The following is a 23,264-nucleotide window of genomic DNA, read 5'->3' on the forward strand; positions in this document are numbered from 1 at the left end:
CTCCTCCAAAAACATGTCATTCTCACATTTGCTCATCTGTAAAGCTGGAGAGACCAAGTGACCGTGGCATGTTCATGATACTTTAATATTCTCCAGTTAATCTTTATCTGCATAAGAATTTTAAGGCAGGCTCAGAGTTAAACACAGCCCTTTGTTCCACCAAGAGTCCTTGCAAGGCTGCCCACAGAACCTGTATCATGCCTTCCACTATTTTTGGTCCCACATCAACACATTAGGACCCACCTAGCCATTCGTGTGGTGGAGGATGACAGCTATTTTCTTACTGAGCCTTCGCAGATTGCCAGCAGGCAAAACTCAGCTGGAATTTGACCAAGAACTATGTTGTCTTCCTGAGCAAGCCACAAGACCTCTGGTAGAGGTCTTGCAAACCCTTTTTACTAAGGGACTCCACTTCTACCTCAAAGGGGAAAAGTCATATTGCACAAACCCCCGTCCTCTAAAGAGATTCTGCTGAACTTCAACTGCACAGCATCAGCACGGCAATAGAAAGAGCACTGAATTTAGAGCATCTCACCAGGCCATTGCAGCACTGTGGTCTTTCAGTTTCCTGATGCTCTACACAGATTTCCAGCAAAGCTGTCACCTATTGCCTTTCCAAGGTGAAAGCAAAGCTACTTTTATTGCTGAGCACTTGGGCTTTAAGAGGCTCAGCTTCCAACTGCTCTGTTTTCAGAGCCATGCGCCCATGGGTTCTCATTCCCAAAGGACACCATCAGGTTTTAAAGGAACTGGCTTACTTCATAATTAACCAGCCTCCAAGGTGAGGTGCACATATAGCAAGGGAGAAACATCATAGGGCATCAGCATATTAAATAACACAGATAAGTAAACAGTCCATCTTCTAGGAGCAAGAAGTAGGAGCAGACAAAGGCCACAAACAAGATACAGGAGACCTTACAGCACACAGGAAACTCTAGAAGAGTTTAACAGAGTTTCACCCAGTGAAGGGACATTCACTGATAAAAAGCATCACAGAAAGATTAAGCTCTGCTGAGCTTAGGTTGCTGGTTAGCACCGCACAGGTTTTTAGTTCTGCAGTAAAAAGTGACAACTTACTGATGTATCTGTCAGTGTGAAGGGAGTGAATTCATATTTTCAACTAATAGCAGCTCAAAAAAATGGAAAGGGACTTGTAGCACTGTAGTACCTCCAAAGAAATCAGCAGTGGAAATCAATCCCCCATGAGATGTGGGAATCCGTAAACACCAACAAAAAAAATACACAAATTAGTGCTGAATCTATCTTTTAAGTCTGCTGGAGCAGCTGAGAAATAGTGTTTTCAAGAAGATAAAGCAAGCTAACAAGACATTACTCTCAGCTGTCAAAAGAGGTTAAAATCACAGGAACAAAGAAAAACAAATATGTTTGTAACCACTACCCACACTATCCTTCCTTTAGAAGGGCACTATCACCCACAGATAGAGTCCTGCTGAACCATGAGGATGCCAATTAAACTAAAACCTTCACATTTAAAGAAATACATCCCTCCCCTCTGCCAAAAGAAGAGGTCTTTTGTTTAAAAGCAACTTGAACAAGACAGGTAGCATCCTCACACAGCTAGTCTCCAGCTGCATCCTGGCAGTTGGGTTATAAACCCTTGTCTGCTGGGGGAAGAGCGCACACAGCTCAGTGTGGTTATGGCCAGTCCCCTGGTACATTTCTCCATCTCCGGTACACTATGTACTATTTAATATATCCACATTGAAGATTCTCAGACAAGAGCTACAGCTGAAAATTACTCAAGAAATAGTCATGCTAATAGAAACCTGCCTCAGATAATTACTGCTCATCATTTCAAGTTGCCTGTGCCTGTACCGGTCTCCTCAGTAGATAAGTGTGTCACACTTGGGCTACATAATTGCCTGCCAGACCCCTATCTTTTACTATTTTAGGTGCAATGACTCAAATACAGAAACATCGCATTCATTTTCTGCTGATCACCAGAACTTTTATTTCCTAGGAGTTACAGTAGAATTTAGTGCACACTCAGTACTTCTGAGATGAAATGTTATTTAAGTGCCATCATGAAGTACACAAAAAACCCATTTTAAGAAAAGTTCAGGTAATTCAGCAGGGAAAACCATTTAAGTCTCCCATAAAGAAAGGTTCTCTCTTCAAGTGCCTTTCCAGAAGGGCCATCTTATCTGCACAATTTTCATCCCTAACATCAAGATGGTAGTCATACATACATTTAAACAAAATAGTCATATGTACATTTAAGCAAAATGCAGTGGGGAGCACTATTATTGCTCACTGTAGCTCCTCAGTCAGCCCTATGACTAGAAAAAAACATCTCTTAGCTTGCCAGAAGCAAACATTTAATATTTTGTCAGTTACCACCATTCAGGTTAGCTGTTTCTGTACTCCGCACAACAAATTAGTGACTAGCTACTGAATTCCATCTTTCTGATAGGAATTCAATGTGCAGAATAATTCTTCCTCCTCACGTTGTGGAAGCTTCAATAGCTCTTTCCTTGCCCACACTCACTCCTGACTGAAATTTAAGCTGGTGTTTCTCAGTACCTGCAAGTTACAGGAGCTGCCTCTTTCAAGGGGCTGCATATCCCTAATTTTAACACCTGACAGTGCTGGAAACCAATGCCCAGACTCCTCTTGAGCTATATTACTTACCCTAAACCCCAGACAAATCCACTCCCAGATTTCAGCACCTAAACCTGTTACTTGATGTATTTTTGACCCTACTTGTTTCATATTCATTAACCCCAGTGTACAATGTAAGAGATATCAATATAAGAGATATCCCTTTCCTCTGGGGAAAGGAAAGGATGGAGCAACACATTTCAAATGCATTGCTAAGTCTGACCTTGCACCACAAGAAGCTGTCTGGCCAGCTGATGCCCTGACCATGTTGTGGTACCAAACAGCATCTTCAGTAGACAAGGAAGAGGTCTGGCCACATGAGGGAAGCCTTTAACTCTTCCATACAGAAGTTAAGCATTTCTAGGTGGAAAACCCAAGAGCACTAATGTCTGAAGAACAAGACATAGTTGTAGGTCCACAACGAACTGGTGGCAGCAACAACTTCATTGTGAACCCAGCTGACACCTGGTCCAGGCATGTGCTCATCCAGCTGCAAGGCTATTTTATAAGAGCTCGCAAGCAGGAGAACTGGCTATTTTGCTTGTTAATCTCATTGCTTGTTACCATGGAGCTCTGTCATGAGTTCAGTGCTGCTCGCCCACGCCATGCACTGAGGAACATTATTACAAGCAAGACCCTTCAAGGGCTTATCAGGGAGATGCTCAGCCCACCCAAGATGCCAAGAGCAACCAAAATTTCCATCAGTAAATGTGGCTTCAACTTGAAGAGACGAGGTAGCAAGGGGCAGAGAGAGGGGAAGTAAATTTTGTTCATCTCAGTATTTGACACCCACATTCAACCCAAGTTGCATAATAAACATTCAACAGCCCTTAAGGCTTAGAGCACCCATGAGCAAAAGGGCAGAAGGCAGAGTATGAGATGATGCACTTGTGAGATACAAGACTTCAGAGATAGTTGCCTATAACAATAGCCTGATCACTATATGCAAGCAACCAAAATGTCAGGGAGCATTGATGGACCCTTCTGATGGGGAGAGAAGTGACAAAATGTGAGACCATTTGAGCAGGCACAGCACTGTCACCCACTGCAACCTTCTCCTCTTGCAAAACCCAAAGCCCAGCTCCATTGACAGCACCATGCCCTGCTTTCTAGCATCAGCCAGCTGTGTGCTCCTGGGAAGTCTATAGTTGCTGCTCAGAAAGGATTACTCATGTCAGCACCTCCTAGAAGGGAAACAGGAGGGCAGAAAGCTCTGGCATAGGAGAGGATCTGTGCAGGAAACCCTCTTGTTCCAGTATATGACATTGATATCATATATGATATGACATGATATGCCATATCCAGAGAATATGGCATTAAAAAGCAGCAAGGGCAGAACCCCTTTTATGGGGGACACACCACAGGAGCATCACAACAGCCAGTTATTTCTACAGCCTTCCCCCTCTTCCTTCCAGAGGAAGGGGCAGCAAGGATTCCCCAGTGCCTGAGTGGAGTTTGGACTACTGAAGTTATTAACATGCTACATCCCTTACACAAATGATGGCCAGAAGGACAAAAAATACATTTTATAAGCGTTCTCTTGGAAATCCCACTGTGAAGCTCCCACCATACCCCTACCTGGGGTGGGCAGGCAGCAGGACCCACTGAGCACTCCACCTCTCCCCCTCACCCTCCCCAAATTAAGGGCCAACAGCCCCCTTGGGCTAGCCCAAAGACATGCACTCATGCTGGCAACCACAGAGCTCACGCACAGATGTCAGACCAGACAAATGTCACTAACCTCTCGCAGGAAACATCTCCATTGCAAGGCGCTCGCTTTAATAGGTCAGACGAACACACCGCAAAAGTGCTGGTAATAGAGAGGCCAAGGAGCAAGTCTCGAGAACCCAGACACTGGTATAACACTGATAAAAATACTTTCAAAACAGTGAAGCCAGCCAACTGTGGCCTTCCATTTAAGGAACCACTAGATCAACACCAGGCTTATTCCTTAAGATACAGACAGTAGGAGATGAAGTTTTTAAAAAGTTGTTGAATCACACCCATTCTTAAAAATAAATCAACTATTAAAAGACACGCTGCTTTAGAGATACGTACTCCTCATTGTCCTAATTACAAAGTTGGCTGAATGCAGCTCTTTGAAAAATGAAACACGGCTGTTGTCATGCTGTTTCAGCAGGGTGGTGTGTCAGAGGAAGTTCTCCAGCAGACAATGTTCTTTCAGGGTCTGATTGTATATCTAAGGGAGGGCCACATGGCCCATGACCCCTGAAATGCATCCATTAAAGAAAATAGACTCGCAAGCACACAATCACTTCCATTTGTCTTTTGTGCTATTGTGGTGGATTCAAGAATACTGGGCTATTTAAACAGGAATGATGTGGGGTCTGTGGAGGTCTGCGCAAGAGTGTGGCAAGTCTGAATTAAATCCATCGCGTTCTTAGGGGAATTCAGCAGGGCTTGATTTTTTTAAGGAGACTTTAAAGAGATAATATTCCTTCCAAGACTGCATCTTTGGACAATATTATTAAGGCTGCCTAACCCTTCCCAGTACTGTTTTCAGTTGCTTATAAATTCACCAAGTCCTGGCTGTTCAAGATAGGAGTTTGCATGCTAGCCGGCTCTGCCTCAGGCAGAGTTGTTTTGGAACATGTGAGTTCAACTGCTTCTCAGAAAGCAGCATGGGAATAAACACATTGTTTTGTTCAATTTCTGGTGACTTTTTTTTTGAACAGCCTCGGACCCATGATTTAGAACTGGGACTTTAATGAGCAGGGGATAGCTTTTTGTGTCAAATTTAATTTTTGTCATCGCCAAAAATCTAGGCAAATTATAAGCCTTTTGAGGGGAGGAGAAAAAGCAGCTAAATTGCATATGCTCAACAACCCTTTGACTTTAGAATTTAAGACTCAAGGGTTTTGGCTTCACTAAGCAAAATTAGAAGCAGGTACAGGGCAGGCAGGAGGTAACGAGGAACAGGAGCCAACAAACAACTGGCAGCAGCAGGAGAGAGCTACCAAGAGGACTGGTAAATGAAGAAGATTCAAAACCCATGTTTGAGCCAGCAGGCTTAGCAGCTTCGGAAGACCAAGGAGTTGTAACAAGATGTTGAGGCAGACTGTGAAATGTCTTCTACTGGTTCCACTGCAGAACATGACTTTATCTTGGGAATACCTCATTTCCCCCACTCTCTTTGTCAGGAAAGCTCTGCTGGCCAAAGCATATTTAGAATTTCTAGAGCTGTTCAAGTGAGGAAGCCACTTTCTTTCGGAGGTTATCTTTTTAAGGAGCAGAGTCCACCCAGCAGCTCTGGAAACACAAACCTGCTGATGGCCAGCATGGGCACCAGGGGCACATGGGGAAACACTTTCACAGTAGCAAGCAGGAATTAGCTTCTGCAAGTTTTTCCTATTTTGTGAGTGAAAGAGTATAAGTCAGTCTTTAATTATTTGACCATAAAACAGTCAGCATTAGCTCCATTATTCTGTGCTTTAGAGCACTGCTCTTTGTGGCCTGTACATTTTAACAGCTTGGTATGAAGTTGTGTCTTGGGCATTATGCTCAAGGGAAACTTATCTGAAACACCACTGCTTGCTAAGTCAGACTTAACTTCTGTATAACCTTATATCTGATCATTATTCAGTTCTTCCCTGTATTTTAGAAGAAAAATAAGTTAGGGCTGCATCTTTCTAAATTAAGTCAACCCCAGCAGATTCTACCACCAGTTAGACTGTGCCAGAGATTTCCAGCTCTAGTGAGTGTACGTAGTACCAACAAATTGAAATTGGTTATGCACATGCTATGTAGGATGCAGAGGTTATTAGTATAGCTACACAGTTAAGTGCCTGTCCAGCTGAGGTCTACAGCATTCAGATAAAGGACATATTCCAGTCCTAAGGAGATATCAATAATACACATTTCAAGTAATCTACTGTCACTTGTATCATCAAGGCTGTATGAGGAGTCAGTACATGATCTCATCCTTCCTTCAAAGAAGCTTCAAATAAGAAAGCGTTAACATGTGTGATACCCCATGCTTAAAATGAAATCCTGCTAATGTGACTGCAAAGGCTTATTTACTGTATTTGACAGCTTCACTATTTGTTGGTGAGAGATGAGCATACCTACTTCTAATCAATGGCCATCAGATCTCTAAAGCAGAAACTCTACCCTCGACCAGGAGTAATATACCACCTGCAGAGACTGGGTTTCCCCAGTTTAGCTCCAAAATTAGATTGAACAAACAAGAATTTTACCAATTTTTTTTTTTTTTTTAAGTTCAGTGTAATTGGAGATACACATGTTATGCAAATTTTAACCTCAGTTCTGACCCCAGTAGCTTTCTTCCCCCTCCATCAGCCCACAGTCTTAAGGCCAAATTTGTGCTTTTATCTTGTTTTCTAGCCCTTGCCAGCTTTCCATTCACAGTTTTCCATACCTTATTCAGGGGGCAATAAAAGCATGTGATACCATCTGAAAATGAGGCAGAAATGGATTGGTTACAGTGCTTTATTGAATTAACAGCCTGCAGAAAGGTAATGAAGCATCAGCAGAATAGGAGTCCACCCCTAAATTTTACTCCTTGCAGTTCAGTTCCACCATTTTCAAGTTCAGGAAGCTTAGTGACTGTTTACTGACACTTAAAAGCTTGTTTACAATGGGATTACTTCCCTAAATGAGGCTTTTGGATCCCCAAACTAAGCAGCCCTCATTAACAGTTCCATAATCCTGTGCCTTAGACAGCTGTGCTTTTAGTGCAGGGAAGGTTAGAGCAATCATCCTCCCAAGCTGCTTGTTAGGAGGTCTCAGCTCAAACCCAAAGGCATCACACAAGTTAAACAGATTCTGCAAGACCCTCAGGCACAGCAAACCCCTTTTAAAACCAGCTTTGCAAATTTGAAGCTAGTAAGCCTAGCAGAAAGGTAAAAAGGACCTGATGATGCTGAGAGTACACTGCATCCAGTTATGATCTCTGCCTTCCAGCCATTGACAGTGGTTAGGTTATAAATTTCAGTCCATAGGCATTTTCCACAAGTTTTTTTTTTTTTTAAGCTCAGCAGATCCCCAAACCCTGCATCAGTTTCCGTTTCTTAAAAATCCCAACCTGTCCTCAAGGAAGATATCAGCTCTTCAGAATCAGCCTTCTAAGCAAGCTTCAAGGAGCCTAGCACAGGTTCCCTGCATTTGCCACATTTCTCTTCCCCCACCTCGAGTACAGATCACGTTTACATGCACACAGCACTCATAGCTTCATATTTGACATGAAGAACATCCCTACCTCCATCCCCCCAGCCCCATGAGGATTGCTGTAGCTCACTACCACATTTTTCTTATTTTACAATAAGGGAGTGAGAAGCAGGCATCAGGTCCTTTCCCTCCAGCTGCATTTTGTTTAGCAAACTTGGTTAATGAGGTGAGTTGCAGAGGTTTATGAGCAGACTCACTAAACCAGCTATGACTTCCTCTGTGCTTGTGCAAGCTCCTAACTGCGCATTGTCTTGCAGGGTAGACAGCTGCAAAGCTCTTCCTTTGCATTCCTGTTTCTTAGAAGTGCAATGACACCCGTCTTAATGTCCTAATCATAGGAAGTTGTCTCAGTGTTGAGAACAACCTCACCCACATCCACTTCCAGCTTTTCATACACAATTGAGCAAACAGCCAGCACCAGTCTTAGGGGAAGGCTGAGCTCTCAGCCCACGTTACTTTGGTTTTACACATCCTTGTGTGCACACAAAGGCTTTACTTCAGGAAACTTCAGCCTGCCCTCTCAAACCTGGAAAGTCTCTTGGGGTTATCCACCCACAACTGCTTTGTAAACACGTTCCAAAAACAGGGCCACAAGTTTATGGAGAACCCCCCACTCCCAGCATAACTTTGGGCCCATCTCACCCCAATCTCATGCCATACTGCAAGTCAGTTCCACCTTCACATCACATCATTCAGCAGGAAATACACCAAGGAAAAAAGGTCCAACCATGCTGAAGGGCTTAATCCTTTATAAAAAAGTTCCATCTAGCCAACATCCCTCCAGTATTTATCTATACCTAATAAGACCGCAACATGTTGAACACTCAGAGGGAGGCCTCCAACCCTCCCCTGCACCAAGGACTAGCTAAAAGTGGCTACAAGTTGGAGAGGACTCCAGCATTTGCAGCTAATGACAGGTGGGAAAAATGCATCTCCTTGATAAGAGAATAAAACCAAGCCAAATTACTTCATTATCCCTGGATTAAAAAGTGAGTTTCTCAGCATAGCACAAGGAAACTCCTTTAGCATGGATGCTAGTTGGGTATTTCTCTCCCCACACCCTGTTCCTTAGTCTTGTAAGAGGCTTAAGATCTTTGAGAATACCTGTCAAGCTTGGCTGTAGCTGGCTGCTGGAAGGAAGGCACACGTGGTACCATTACATAAAGCCTGGCTTACTCTGGGTGAGAAGAGAAGCTACGAGCACCACCTACATCATTATTAGCCTCCTGCAAATACCCAGCACAGAGACTACGATAGATCTTGGAGTGACAAGATTTGGATGCAGAGAATGCTGGGGGCTCAATCAAGTTTAATTCTTCAAGGACTGTGACAGCTCACAGCACATAAGTCCAGGAGAACATTGCTAAGGACAAAGTACCTCATTCAGTCACAACAACAGTTTGCAGAGAGATTGACATTTATTTTTTATTTTGGTTCAAAAAAAATAAAAGGCATCCCCAGGCTGAGCAAGCTGTCAGCTACAAGCCTCCAGCACACAAAGCAGCCATTTCATCTCTGCTGCACAGGGCATCGCTGTGCTGGTGGGTTATTACAAACCCACTCCTTAATTCCCCCATCCCAGGGAGGGGAGAAAAACACCGGTGAGCTGATGGGGCTCAAACAGCCCTCCTAGGAGGCATGTTATTTACCAGCCCTGTGTTCTCCTCACATGGCAGAGAGCACTTAAACTACCCACATGTAGTCATACATGGTCACATAATCATACAGGCAGGAGATCAGTCCCAATACAGCCATCTCTGAAGGATGACCAATGTGGCACACCATTTGCATGGATTAGGACACGTTCCTCAAATGAAGTTGAGGTACAGACCCAGCTCTCCTACAGAGAGATCTTTCTGCTTTTCAAGAGGACAACAGCTGCCTGAATGAAGCCATAACCTCAAGAACACAGGGACTCAGGGATTAATAAACCAACAGGCCCTAGCATTAATCCAAGGATCATTTTGCACAAGTGGGCATTCACGGATATTGGTGTACAAGTACATTTGGGTAGGGACATGGAGGCTGTGGTTATTTGGATGTCAAGCTCCAATGCAAGGCCTTATTGCAAAGGGATATCACTAACACCAGGCTCAGATGTGTTGGTAGGTGAGACTGGCATCTCCCATCACTTCCACCCCAGGGACCAGCTCTAAGTTCCCAGGAACAGAAGGAAATTGGCTAAAGCTATAGATGAGGGACAGGGGAAAAAGAGTCTGAGCCTGCAGCAGTGTTAGACAAACATCAGGAGAAACCAGAAGCAACTTTGTGCAGAGGCCACAGTGATCTGCAAGGACAAAACCACTCCAACTCCATAAGCTAGATGAAAGGACAATCCTCATGCTATTTTACATTTAGCTGCCTAGGGTAATTTAGCAAGACATAGACCTGTTTTGTTTTCTTTAAAAAAAAAAAAAAAGACAGATGCCTAAACCACTGCTATCAAAGCTGAGCTGGACCTGGAGCAAGAAAACTGCCTTCCCAACAAAAATAAGCACAAGCAAGCTTAAAAAAAAGAGACCTTGTTCATGGGTTCAGACATCATGCTAGGACAATAACAAGCATTTGCATAACATTGTTGCAATCCTGATGAGATCTCAGATACAGACACTGGCGCTTGAAAGAAGTGTCTGTCATGCCAGCCTTACCACCAAATCAGGAAACGAAGCAGGGCCAAGTGAAGCGGTTGCCACATTAAGGAGCCCAGCCACACACACAGGAATCCAGGAAATCACCTGAGGAATCCTCAGGTCTCAGTGCCTGCGCAGGTGAAAGCCTTCGACTCAGGAGTCAACAGGCTAATTGTCTGCAGAAGCCCATTGTTTTAGTGCAAAAGCAGCAGCTGGTACATAAAATTTTATGCCTTGACAATTATGACTAAGCTGAGAGCTGATACCAAGCTGCAGCCTGCTTGCTGTAGGCTTAAACCTTTTGTTTATCACCTTAGTGCAAGACAAGAACGAGCCTGAGCATCGGGTCACCTCCCTCACAACCAAGTGCGTCATCCCTCCTAAAGGAACGCGGGAGGAAACAAGTTATTTGGGGAAATGCCAATATTTGAAGCTATTGAAAGAACACACTGATGCCAGAGATGTGGGGTTATTGGCTATTCTTTTGAAATCTAAGAGGATGCCATCAGCTACTTTCTTCATCCTACATGATCCAGGGAAGCAGCTAGAAGTGTGAGCCTGCTCATTGTGGATGAGAGCTCTCAGTGAACATCTCCATTTGACATGGACACACGAACCAAGATGCAATAGAGACATTGTCCCTCGGACAACAAAGAGCCCAAAGGGCTTACCTCTGAGTCAAGGCAGAGTGCTGTCACTATCTTTCCTTTGTACATAGCAAGATTTAAGCTCTTTAGGTCATGCAATACTCAAAATAAAAAATGGAGTAGGAACACTTCAATAGATAACCAACCTATAAAGCCACACTGCCCTTGCACAGTGCCAGAAGGCTTTTAACCCCCATCTTAAAGAAACAGTTCCGTCCTTAGAAGTCAACAGCAAGAACCAAATTTAGACTTGCTACTCAACATCTCAACCATCACCTCTTGGACCATACATCCATCCTGACCTGGTGATCAGGAATGAAGACTTCACAGGTACACAAAGGGATGATGGACAACAACCATTAGCTGTAGAATTATAAATTTCAACTCAGTGTTGAGTGTTTTCTTTCCTAGAGACAGTCTTTAAGCACTAGATCAGAGTCTCAGGGGTGGGATAGGCTTCCATCCTTGGAAGTACTCAAAGCTTGACTGGACAGAGCTGCTATAAACCTGCATGAGCCCTAAAAGGTTGCTGAGCTTGAAGTGAGGGGGTGGACTGAAGAAATTCTAATCTTTTTTTTTTTTTAAAAAACCAATCCAAGACTTTTGTTTTTGTTTCATTTTTCCCTCCCTCAAAAAAAATGAGGAAATTAAATTCGCTTTCTCTCCAGGACAGCAGCCACACAGGTAAAGTACAATTCCACTCCAGACTTCTCAATCCCAAACAAATCAAGAATAATGACACTGAAAGAAGCATCGCCTATTTCTGCCATGCTTGCTGCTGAAAGCACCTGTGAGTCATGCCGCAGAATGAGACCAAACTGTTCCTTTTCCTGAGGGGAGCTTAAAAACAGACCTGAAAATTTACCTAGACTGACCTCAAGGCAGGTACTTCTATGCAGAACAGGGCTACAGGGATGGCATCACTGGATTTTTGTCTTTCATCACAAAATGGCCAAGACAAAAATCTCACATACTTGCTCCCTTAGCCTTGGCACTGCAAGAAAGCTGGCCTGGTTGGGTAACCCTTGAGGTGAGACTGGAATGAGAAATTTATGTGCATGCTTGCTCCATCTAAGGCCATTCAAGCACCTCAGCTGAGCCTCAGCACCAGAGGTTATCAGGTGAAGCATTGCTGGAGCAGAGGTCTGCTTGGGTGCAAAGCCTCCTGCCAGCTTTTGGCACAGCTCCACAGAGCACCAACACCACATTTTTGTGCACTCTGGCTGTCCAGAGGACAGCCTTGGCTGTGGAGATACATGACCTAGCACAATTCAGAGGATTCAGACTCCAGCAGGGCCACTTCTCATGTACTCCTGTCTACCCACCCCATGGCTCCAGCAATGTTTCTGGAGGTCAGCACACCCAAAAGAGACCCACAGCAGCTTTGTCTGGCTGGGTCAGCACGAGCTGGCCTCAGTAATTCAGAGGCTTCACCTTGATTCTCCCCCAGCTTTGACATCCCTCCCAAGTCACATAGCAATAGCTGGTCCCCCATAACAAAAAGAGCTATGATATTTGTCTGAAAAGAAATCGTTTCCATCCAAACCATGTCAAACATTGTTTGGTCTCATTCCTGTCCTCTCAGCCTCTTTTAAGAGGGCTACAAATGCCTTCCCATGCCAGCTTCTGTGCTCTGAGCACTCAGAGCAGAGGCACTCCTGACAGCTGCAGATCACAAGCGTTCCTTGCAGAATTACGATTTCTAAATGCAGCCAAATCAAAGCAAACCCTGACTCGCCTGCCAGGAGATAGCGATCAGAGACACAAAGCACAATCCTCCAAGAGAACATGAGGAAGAGGAGACAGTCCACTTACAGAGAACAAAGTAGTGGGTTCCTGGCTTTATTTTCTGTGGGTTCTTTGCTTTATTTTTCCCCCCCCTTGAAATCTAGGCTGCAAATCCTCCATTCACAAGCTGCACAAGATGCAAGTCTCCAAGAAGCAATGCTGACAGCAGGAAAGTGTATTCACTTTGTCTTGTGTTGCCTTCCATAGCCTGAGACATTATTATTGCTTAGACTAAAAAAATTAGGGGGGGAGGCGAGCACTGCTCAGCAATGAAACATGAATCAGGAGCAGAGGCATTTGCTCACTTGAGCACCTCAAGTCAAGGCAGACCATGCAAACAGACTGGCTGCACAGCAGTAGCTCCCAAAAAATAGGCTCAGGAAGCATTTGGGCAGCGCTTTTTTTTTTTTGCCATACTGTGCTTATTAACAAGAAGCATTTACTTTCTTATTGCCACTGTGACCATGTTTCTGCACCAAGAGTTAAAAGCCTTGAGGTGAGGCTGAGGACAAGCGTGAGAAATCCATAATAGTCCCAAACCTCAAACGAAACAGGTCTTTCATTGAAAGAGCTACCCACAAGTTAGTACTTTTCCTTTGAGCTGCCTTTTTATGACCGGTTTTTACCAAGTCTGTAGCAGCAGGAGATGTCACTGCTATTGAGTTTGGTGGCTATGGCAAGAGAACTCCCCCCATCACAGCCAAAAAAAAGAAAAAGAGTCAGTTCTGATTTCAGCAGCCCTCTGAAACAAGAGATGAACTGCCCTCCGAAAATGTGCACGGTCACACTGGGAGTGTCTCAACTCCAGATCAAAGATCAGAAGCAGCCACCCAATTGAGGGCTGCTGCAAACACAGACATGAAACAGAAAAGTGTTAACCAAGGCTAGACTGTGGCTTGTTTTCTGTCTTGGAGCCACGCTTGACTGGTCTCTTGGGCATTAGTTTGGAGCACTGCAGTTTGCTAACCCGATGCCAGCAAGAGCAGCTAGCTAGGGCATGCTGTAGGGTTTCTGGAGCCTAGCTATCAGATCTTATCACCCAGAGGCATCAGGGGAGACAGGCTCCAGGTGGATGAAGTATTAAACACATCAACTTAGTCCCTCCTCCAGGTGGGAAAAGGACCAAGCCATTTCCCTATTATCCTACAGCCATTTCAAGAAGCAAGAGCAGATTGCATCTGCACAGAGGCACAGCAGCAAGGAGCAAGACCTCTCCAGGCTGCAGCTATCACACATCCTGGTGTGATCACCCAGCCTTCAGATGGGGAGCCGATGAGACAGGAGTTGTGAAACAGCGTCTCTGCTGTCAACAGATGCCTATTCTCATCTCAATGTGACCTCACCACATCCCAATGGGGATCAGATTTTATCTTCTCAGCCCCGCCGTGGCTGCACAGAGCTATCCTGGCAAGGGATGGGATGCTGTCAGCACCTCCTATCTCCAGCCTCCGTGTGCCCTTCAGAGGTAGGAAGCTGTCTCTGACTGATCTGAGAGGCTATCAAGCAGATATCCTCTGAACCGAGAGAGCCCAGCCCCATTCCAGTTCAGATCTGTGTCAATTAGCAGGCAGTCGTGCATACTCAGCCATACCCTGATGGCTCCATCTCTGACTGCTTTGTTGCACTGTCTGTTCACAGAACATCTTTAAAATACATTTAATGTGTGTTCACAGGGGAAGGCATTATTTGATGCCCTGCAAGGGGCATCCCATGCAGATATCCACTAGAGGGGCAGGCAGAGTATCAAAGAGCATGGGAAGACCAGGATTTGGCCTAGCAAAGCTTTTAAAGCAAAAAAAAAAAAAAAATGCTACAGCAGCCCATGTTAGAATAGGAGCATAAGCTTGGAAATGACAACTGAATGTCTTGAGATGTAGAAAAACCTATGATCATGGGGAGAATAAACTAGATTTTAGAAATAACTAAATTTCAGTAATATTTAGGCTAGAATCAGCTGTAAAACTCAAGTCCACATCCCAGCTCACTTCCACTGGGCACCATTTAGCTCAGCAAGGGGCTTTTGCTTTAGACATTCAGCAGACACTCAGCATGCCACCTACACTGGGGCTCCCAGAACTGAAGGGATCAGCAGGAAATTGAATAACAAAAAGCAACTTCCCCATTTTTTCTAAGTAGATTCCAGGTTTAGCACTTCCCCCTCAGAGCGCACAACAGATCCTGCCATCTGCAGTGGTGGCTGAGCTTCTTTTTAGAAAGGCAGAAGGTCTCTAGAAGCTTACTGGTAATTCCTTTGACCCCATTAATAGCAGTCCTTGTGCTGGAGTACAGATACATTGGCCTGTCCACCTCAAAGGTGGAGGAGGTGGCCCCCAGCAAGACAGCAGCTGCACTGCTAGTGACAGGAAACTTCTTCCAGAGGACCAGAAAGCTTGGAGATTACCATCTTAAGACAGGATGCAGACACATGCACCACAAGCATTGAGGAAAAAAAATAAAATCTGTTTTTTCTTCACTAAGTCATCTTCCCTGCTTCATAAGTTGTGCATTAGCTGCAGCCTTTAGGTGGCACAGCAGGTGATGGAACATAAGGGTAGGTATAACATCTAACAGGTTCATTACCTTCAATGAATGAGAGAAAAGCATTGCTGAGGTCTGGAAACAAGAGAAATATATTCTCCCAGCTAACTAAGAAGCCAAGAGGAGCAAGCAGAGCAAACCCAAAGCCCACTGTCTGCTAGACACTTGCCAACCACACCTAAGGAAGAGCAGAGATGAAGTTAGGAGCCTCATTCCACCAGTCTTTGCACCCATTTCTGGCCTACAAAGTGCCTTGTCCAACAGAAAACAGGAGCTAGCAATACGAAGCTCTTGCTGATACCAGCCAGAAACCTCTCCCCAGTTTGACTTCGCTAGCTGCAGCTTCATAAAACAGTGGAAAACCAAGTTTTACGTACCTTTTAATTGTGTAATAGAGATGCTTGCCGTATCCCACAGTATTAAAATTTCAGCCACGATTAAAGTGAATCAACAGCAGCAGCAGAGCAAACAAAGCTGTAAAGCACATATTTTTTCAGCCCTCTCAGATTCAACAACTGCTCTCAGTTTACATAGCAATTATTCAAATTTCATTTGTCATGCTGAAAAGCAGCAAGAAAAGAAACAAGCTGGGTGCTTGCTCTCCACACTAGGTGCAGACCAGCTTTCCCCATGAGCCTTCCCAGCAGGATTTGATGCACAGCTGGCTCCAAAATCCAATTTCAGAACAATTTCAATCTGCTGCGCTGCTGTATAATCTGTGCAGCATCATTAAGAGGAAGACATGAGTTTATTTTCTCTTGGAGCTGGGAATATATTTTCTTACGAGATGAGTTTTGATATCATGCTTAGCAGGGAACCAGAGATAAGCCATGTGCCGGGTGAGAGATCTGATGTTTTTGTAAAGCATCTTTCACAAGGCAGCAGGGCAGACGTTAAACAGGAAGCGTTTATTGACTCTGTGCTCACTTCATAAAACATTTACACGGGGAAGAGGAGAAACAGGAGCTCCAACAGCTCAGCCTGGATCTCAGTACAAACAACAGTGAGTTCATGCATTGTTCTAGCATGCAAGTGATCTCAAACATTGGGCAGCCTCAGCTGTCAGGCTGCAATACCCTCCTGGAAGAATAAAACAAGACAGAGCTGCTCCCAGTCAGGGCTTCTTACGACTCAGCCACTGGAGTATGAATTTGAAGCTTTCCTTTTGATAGCTTTAATCAGTATGGAAAAGCCTGTGCCATCACTGTGGTATTGGAATGGTACAAAAACAGCACAAAACACATGGAAGAGAGCACAGACATTACAAAACACACGGAAGATCAAGACCTGCTGGTGCAGGTGGACCACGAAGGAGTAAGGCAGCTCCACACAGCTTTGCTGGCTCCTTCACAGCCTCCCAAACCCCAATCACACCAGCCTCTGGCCCTTGCACCATTTTAAACCATGCTGCCACAATGCCCCAAGACACAGGGCTGTGTGCCAGGCAGCTGAGAGCAGCACTTGTTGCAGGCATCCATCTGCCCTGCCATCCTCAGACAGCCACCAGCATCCTCCAGCCCCACACCAGGAGCCACAAAGCACACGAGGAACGAGCAACACTTGAACCAGCTCGATGGAGAATCCCACATCCAGTTAAAACCCTGGCATGTGACATTGCACCAGCGTCTCAGTTCAAAGCAAGTTCATGCAAGTTCAATTCCAGCTGGTATTTAATGACTCAGGGAAGCCAGCACACATCACAGCTCACACGAGTTCAAGCCCGTGGGACAGACACACCGCAGCCACTAACACATTTGCCCCTGCTGCGAGAGCTGCAGGTTGCTCAGCTCTCAAGTCTCTCATGCATCTATCCAAGAACAGGATGTTGTTTAGACACAGAAGCAGCATTTCTCTCCCTGTGACATAGATAATTCATTCAGGGCTTTTGAAAGACTGAGGGAAGGCAAAGCCAGCAAAACCAGGAGGGTGATCTGAGCTGGCTGCCAACAGTTCAATGCAAGAGTCAGCTCCACACTCAGCTGGCAGAGGTTGGATCCAGAGAGACATCAACTGGGATACTGAGGATCCACAGCCTTCTTATTTCACTGCTTCTCATTTTGGCCAGCACTCTGGATGGGAAAAATCACCCCTCATCCTCTCCTACTCAAAACTCCTCTTTATATGGATGCAGCAGCCCTCTGCTACAAGCTACGGGGAGTTTTTTCATTGCCAGTTATAAATGTGTTGTGTTTTAAAGAAGATACCATGAAACCAACTGTGAATACAGAAGGCCTGGCCAGGTAGCTTTGCTCAACTCAAAAAAAAAAAAAGCAGATATTCCTTACTGGCATCAGGCTGAGCTACCCGCTCCCAGTCTGGCAAGGAAGTGTGGAAATATCCAAATCTAATTGAAGGCATTTCCCATGAAATATGGGATTCTAGGAAATGCTTCAGATGCTCTTGCCTACCACACGAATCGCATCCCTACCTCCTTCTGAGGTTGCTGACAGATGCCACATATCAGATCCCCTCTTTGTTTCAATTAAATTAAGCAACAAGCCTGATTCGATTAGCACGAGGAAGTCAGCAATCAAGATGTTCTCACAGCAGGAGCAGTGGGTCCTGGGCAGCCCTTCGGCTCAGGGGCTCAGGCACACATTGAATTGCCACTGCAGGAACAAGGGCAAGGCAGAACGAGTACTGCACGAGGAGGAGGGTCTCAGCACACGCTGAGAAGGGAAGTTTAAGCCTGGATACCTATAGGCTGCTTTAGATTGGTCTTACAGGCACCACTCGTAGCCACCATGTGTTATTAATATACCCCTTGCCTAGATGGATACAGCCACAAGCCTTAACACACCCATGTCAACATGCATTACGTTTTTAAAAACACATTCATTTCTCCATAACCCAGTGCAGATTTCTGCTGTTGGTGCTATTCATTAGCTGCAAATTGTTAAGGAAGCACTCCTATAGTCAAAGGGAGATAAAAACAATGCGTGACATCTGGAGGCTTTGGCCTTAATTCCATTTATGGGAACAGCTGATGTCATTTTTTTGTTCTGGGAACATACATCCATTTGTTCCAACTACACAGAACTTTTAGAGAGCCACACAAAGATCAGAAAGCCCCAGACATGAGAATGATTCAGCCCCTTGCCAGGGCTTAGGGGGAGATGTGCAGAGGGCTCTCTCCAAGCTACAGCAGACCTTTCAAGCTGCTCTGCCATAGTATTTACACTGCAGACCCAATTCCCAACAGCACTACATCATCTTGTCTACACACCAGGCGTGTGGCTGGAGGCTCCCACACCCATATTTCTTCCTCACTGAGGAGGAACCCACACACTGGTGCTGCTCAGACACGATGCTGAGTCCTTGTAGGACTCAGTAGGTTGGCAGAGCTCAGCAGGTGCCAGGTGCAGCCTACAACACAGCAACCTTCCTTCCAAGATGCAATACCTCCCTCCTTGAGAATACTCCACTTAAAAAAAAAAGCAGTGGGGTAACTGAACTCCTCTTCATGTTAAGGAGTAGCACATGGCTTATTTTTCCCCACAGAACCATTTATTTGGGCTCTCATGAGAGCAACATCCTCACCCTTTACCCAGAGAAGCCACTGAGGTCCCAGACCATAGGCAAGTGCCTCCCATCCTGTCCCAGTTTGCTCCAAGCTGATAACAAGCTACCACACATCAGCTCAAGGGACAATTGCAGATGTTGAGCAGACATCAAGTCAGCTTGGCCGAAAGAAGACACGAGGAGGGCATGAGTTGTCCTAGGCACAGTTTCCACATGAGAGTCCTGCCTGTCTTCTGCACAAGAGTTCTGTCCCCTTCCCACTAGGCTCACTGAAGTTGATCTCATCTCCCCATCCTCTCCCCTTGTGGACTCCTACATTCACGTATTTTCCCTTATGGACTCCTGTATTCACATATTTTATGGCTGAGGATATCAGCATGTCCCTTACCTCTGTCCCTGCCATGAGCACACAGCTGGGATAATTGCTGTGCACCGCTTCACCTACTTTTGACCCTGTTCTCTGCCAGGAGAGCAAAGCCCAAGCAGTCGGTTCCACATCAATACCAGCAAGCTATGGGACTGCAGAAGGGCTTGGCAAAGCAGCTTGCTCCAGCTCTCTCTGGGCAAGGCTTTAGCCAAGTCATACATGCATGGGTGTGCACGAAGGAGAAGCTTTTGGCAGGTGACTGCAGCTGCCGAATCCTCTAAGGCACGAACCAGGGAGCAGTATTTTGGATTCCGTGCTGGGATGAAGTGTTGAAGGCCTGATTGCAGGGCAGCACAGATTAGAGGGTTCACAGCACCCACCCCCCAGCTCTGCCAGGGGAATCCTTTCCTGGGGTTTGCAATCCAGAAGGAAGCCAAGAAGCCAGCTCCAATTTCCCCTCTTCACTGAAGCATTTTGCAGAAAACCTCAGTCTTGGGGATTAAAGATTTCTCTTATTCCAAACACTTCTGTAATTATTATTTCTACTAAGTCATCACTGGATAAGATAGAACCTTTGAGACATCTACTCCTGCCAAACAGAGCTTTAAGATTGGTCAGTGAGTAAGAAAACAGAGGATTTGGAGTGCATTTTGGGGGGAAAAGTGGGAGAGAGGGCAACCAGGAAACAGGACTGGAACACAGATGATGCACGGGTTTTATCCCATTGAGAAGGCAAGGATTATTTTAAGGTTTGAGTTTCAATTCCCCTTTTCATAAGAAACACCACTTGGAAAAATAAAACAGAACAAAACCACTCTCAAACACCCTTCCTGCCTCTGCAGGACGAGTAGCCCAGCTGGGCACACTTAATGGGAAGTTTCCTTCTCCAAGGGGGGCTCTCCTGTAACAACCAATTGACTAATGAAAGCAAAAATCTCTCCTTTGCTCCCCAAATTCTATCATGGGCTCCCCTGTGACTCCCACCCACCACTTTCCAGCTGCTGTCCCCACAGATCATCACAGGAGGCATTTATCAGGCTGAGCATCCTTCCCAGGGGATGGCAGGGGCCACTGCCTTTTGAACCATAGCTCCCATGCACTGGGAGGCAGGGAGGCAATTTAATATTCTGGGTCAGTTCCATATCTCACAGCTGCTCAGCAAATTAGGTTATTGCTTTGAAGATTAAACTGTAGGGAAGTTCCTTTCCACTTTTTCCTCCCAGGACCACGCAGAGAGAAGATTTACAGAGGACTGATAGCTGCTCTGTAGCCTCTCCCCAGCATGAGCACAGGACCCACGGACAGATCCAGTGCTACTTTTCCCAGCAGGTGTCCTTGATTCACTCAATTTAAGTCCTAAGCAGCAGAAACAGGTAAGGGATGGCTAGTTTGCAGAATATATCTGATCCCCAGAGCCAGAGTGACATACAGCAGACAACTGAGTTACCTCCTGCTGATAACCACACCAAGGCTCTCCCAAACAGCAGCCTACCAGCCCCAAAGCATCTTTTTATACATAAGACCCCACAGTTGGGTCACCCTCTCTCTCTTGAGAAAAGTCATGCCTCAATATAAAAGTTAAACACAGGGCAAAACCCTTCTACTGATACAGAAACACCTCACCCCTTGGTGGGATGATAAAGGGAAGATGTTACCATGCCTCTTATTCCACATAGGAGAACATCATACCAGTAGGACATCTCAGAAGAGATATTTGCCACCCAAAAGGCGGTTCCCATTTTCTCACAGCCTCAGTAATCCTGGAGGGGATTTTCCTAGACATCTAATTTCACACCCAGGAACATTTTACATTGAGGTCAGCTCTGCTGCCTATATCTTAAGGAGTTAGTTAAAAAAAGGACCAGACATTCCATCCCCTTCATGCCTCTTGCACACAAGCTTGCACTTGCTATCCTCATTCCTTCCCCTCAGGAGAAATCCTGGTCCAAAGGAGACACCAAACAGGAAAATAAACTATTTCTGGGACAACCAGAGAAGTCTTCCCATTGCTCCACTACCATCAAAGTCAGAAGTAACACGTGGCCCAAAGGCTGCTCTCACAAGTGGATGAGGGAAAAAGCATTTTATGGGGTCTGCCCTCCACAGACCCCATGAAGCATCACACAGCTTGTGGCCTTGCCCCTGTTGACAAGGGGCTCACAACTCCTTCTACACAATTTATTTTACCCTCTTCCATCACAAGCTCTCATTTGGAGTCCAATAAAGGTGCCTAGGCACCACCACTGCCTAGTCTCCTACCCATACACAACTTCTCCTGGGGAGGAAGATCTCACTGAATTAGTTTAAATAGCCCATATATCACCCTGTCCACAAGCTTACACCACCACAGGAGGCACCAAGAATTTTCTTAGTTCTTCCTGTGAGCAACAGGAAAAAAATTTCTTCCTAACAGCTGTTGGCAGTAGCTGCTGATCCTCCTGAAGATGCCACTGCTTAAGGGAAAAGAGATGCCTCCTTTCATCACTTTGGCTTCCCTGCTACCCAGGCTGTGGTTCAGTCTCTGCTAATATCTTCTAAGAACTAGAAATAAAGTTTTCAGAATGCATGAAAGTTGTTGTTGGGTTTTGGTGGTTTTTTGTTTTGTTTTTGTTTTTTAAGTATTAAACCAGCAGACAACTTGATATTAGAAGACTTTTCAAGCAGTGACCACTATAAAAAAGCCTTTGTATTCAAGGGAAAGAAGATTTATTTATCACCTTTCTCCTTACTAATGTTTCTCATAGCCCAGCAGCTTTGCTTGTCTACCCTCCTCCCTTTACAGGGAGGTCTCTACAGTCACCAGCACTAAGCATCATTTTCACTCAGGAAAGTAAACAGAGGGCCAGAACTCAGCAACAGATTAGAGAAAAAGACAAAACCTTAAAAAAAAATAGAGACCCTAAACCTAAGATCTTCATAAGCCAGATGCCTCTTAGCTGCTGAAGGTCTGGATTTTCTGCTTCCTCCACTTTATCCACCCCATACAGAGCCCTACCGCTTCCTGCTTTTCCTACATTGATTACTTTCACTTCAGGCATCCATAACTAAAAAATATAAATAAACAGAAAAAGCAGAAAACCAAAGCTTACCTTCCTGGACAGAAAGTGCATTCCCATTATTCTCAGTCTTCTTGGGTTCATCTTTAGTCTTCCCAGGACGCAGGGGATGGAGGGCATAGCTCTCTCCCTCTCCTCCCTTTCTGGTGGCTCTCATAGGGACTAACTCCATTCATCACCCCCCAACCACAAGCCCTGGAGGAGCAGCTCCTCTCCACCACCAGGACCAGAAGAAGGCACATACAGGGGAGACCAGGTCCTTTAATGAGGGTGGGGAGGAAGACAACCTCCCCGCCCACGCTAGCCTTTGCTCCCAGCTGTTTCCTATAGGCTCATTTTCACTTGGGGGCACTCCTCAGCTCAATGGGTTAAAGCCCAGGGGTCCAACATCCCAGCTTGACCCACCTGGCAAACCAAGAACTATTTGCCTAGTCCATTAGGTGACATTTGTCTTCCAAACCTGGTCATTGAGTGTAAATAGAGATGCACAACTTGGTGGCCTGATGATGGTAGGGGCTGTAGTGAAGGTTTAGCTGATGTTTCCTGGAATTTTCCTGGGTTTGAAAACACAGCTGGGGATGGGGATGGGTTGCACAGGTGATGCTGGCAGCCTGATGGGAACCTGGTGCACCTGGGGAGCAGGGCTGCCTCCCCAGCAGGAAAGGGCTTTTTCCCAACAAATCCTCCCAATAGCATCTCCTAGGGGTTGGTGAGATTTAGAGAAGTCAGGGTGAGGGATAAAAAAGGTGAAAAGTCTCCAAAAAACTTGGAATTTGTGTCTGTGGGTTGTTCTGGGGACTGTCTGATAGGGAGACCTTGGAACTTAAGGTCAAACTGAAGTATCTTGGTTTGGTTTTTATTCACTCCCCTGCTTTTTCATCGTTAT

General features: G+C 45.3%; 1 protein-coding gene across 2 annotated transcripts in view; it reads right to left on the reverse strand.

Annotated features, from left to right (window-relative positions):
- The window catches only part of SLC4A11 (solute carrier family 4 member 11), a 137,940-nt gene extending 115,322 nt beyond the window's left edge, over window positions 1-22,618 (reverse strand). The window contains exon 1 of one of the 2 annotated variants that reach the window (XM_072037904.1): window positions 22,412-22,618. In XM_072037904.1, coding sequence (XP_071894005.1) covers window positions 22,412-22,550 — 139 coding nt within the window. In that variant the 5' untranslated portion in view covers window positions 22,551-22,618. Of the gene's footprint in view, window positions 1-4,363; window positions 4,401-22,411 lie in introns of those variants that run through there. The other variant, XM_072037906.1, reaches the window with a different exon arrangement.
- Between the last annotated feature and the right edge of the window lie 646 nt (window positions 22,619-23,264).

The sequence above is a fragment of the Anas platyrhynchos genome, chromosome 4 (assembly GCF_047663525.1).
Source record: "Anas platyrhynchos isolate ZD024472 breed Pekin duck chromosome 4, IASCAAS_PekinDuck_T2T, whole genome shotgun sequence".
NCBI lineage: Eukaryota > Metazoa > Chordata > Aves > Anseriformes > Anatidae > Anas > Anas platyrhynchos.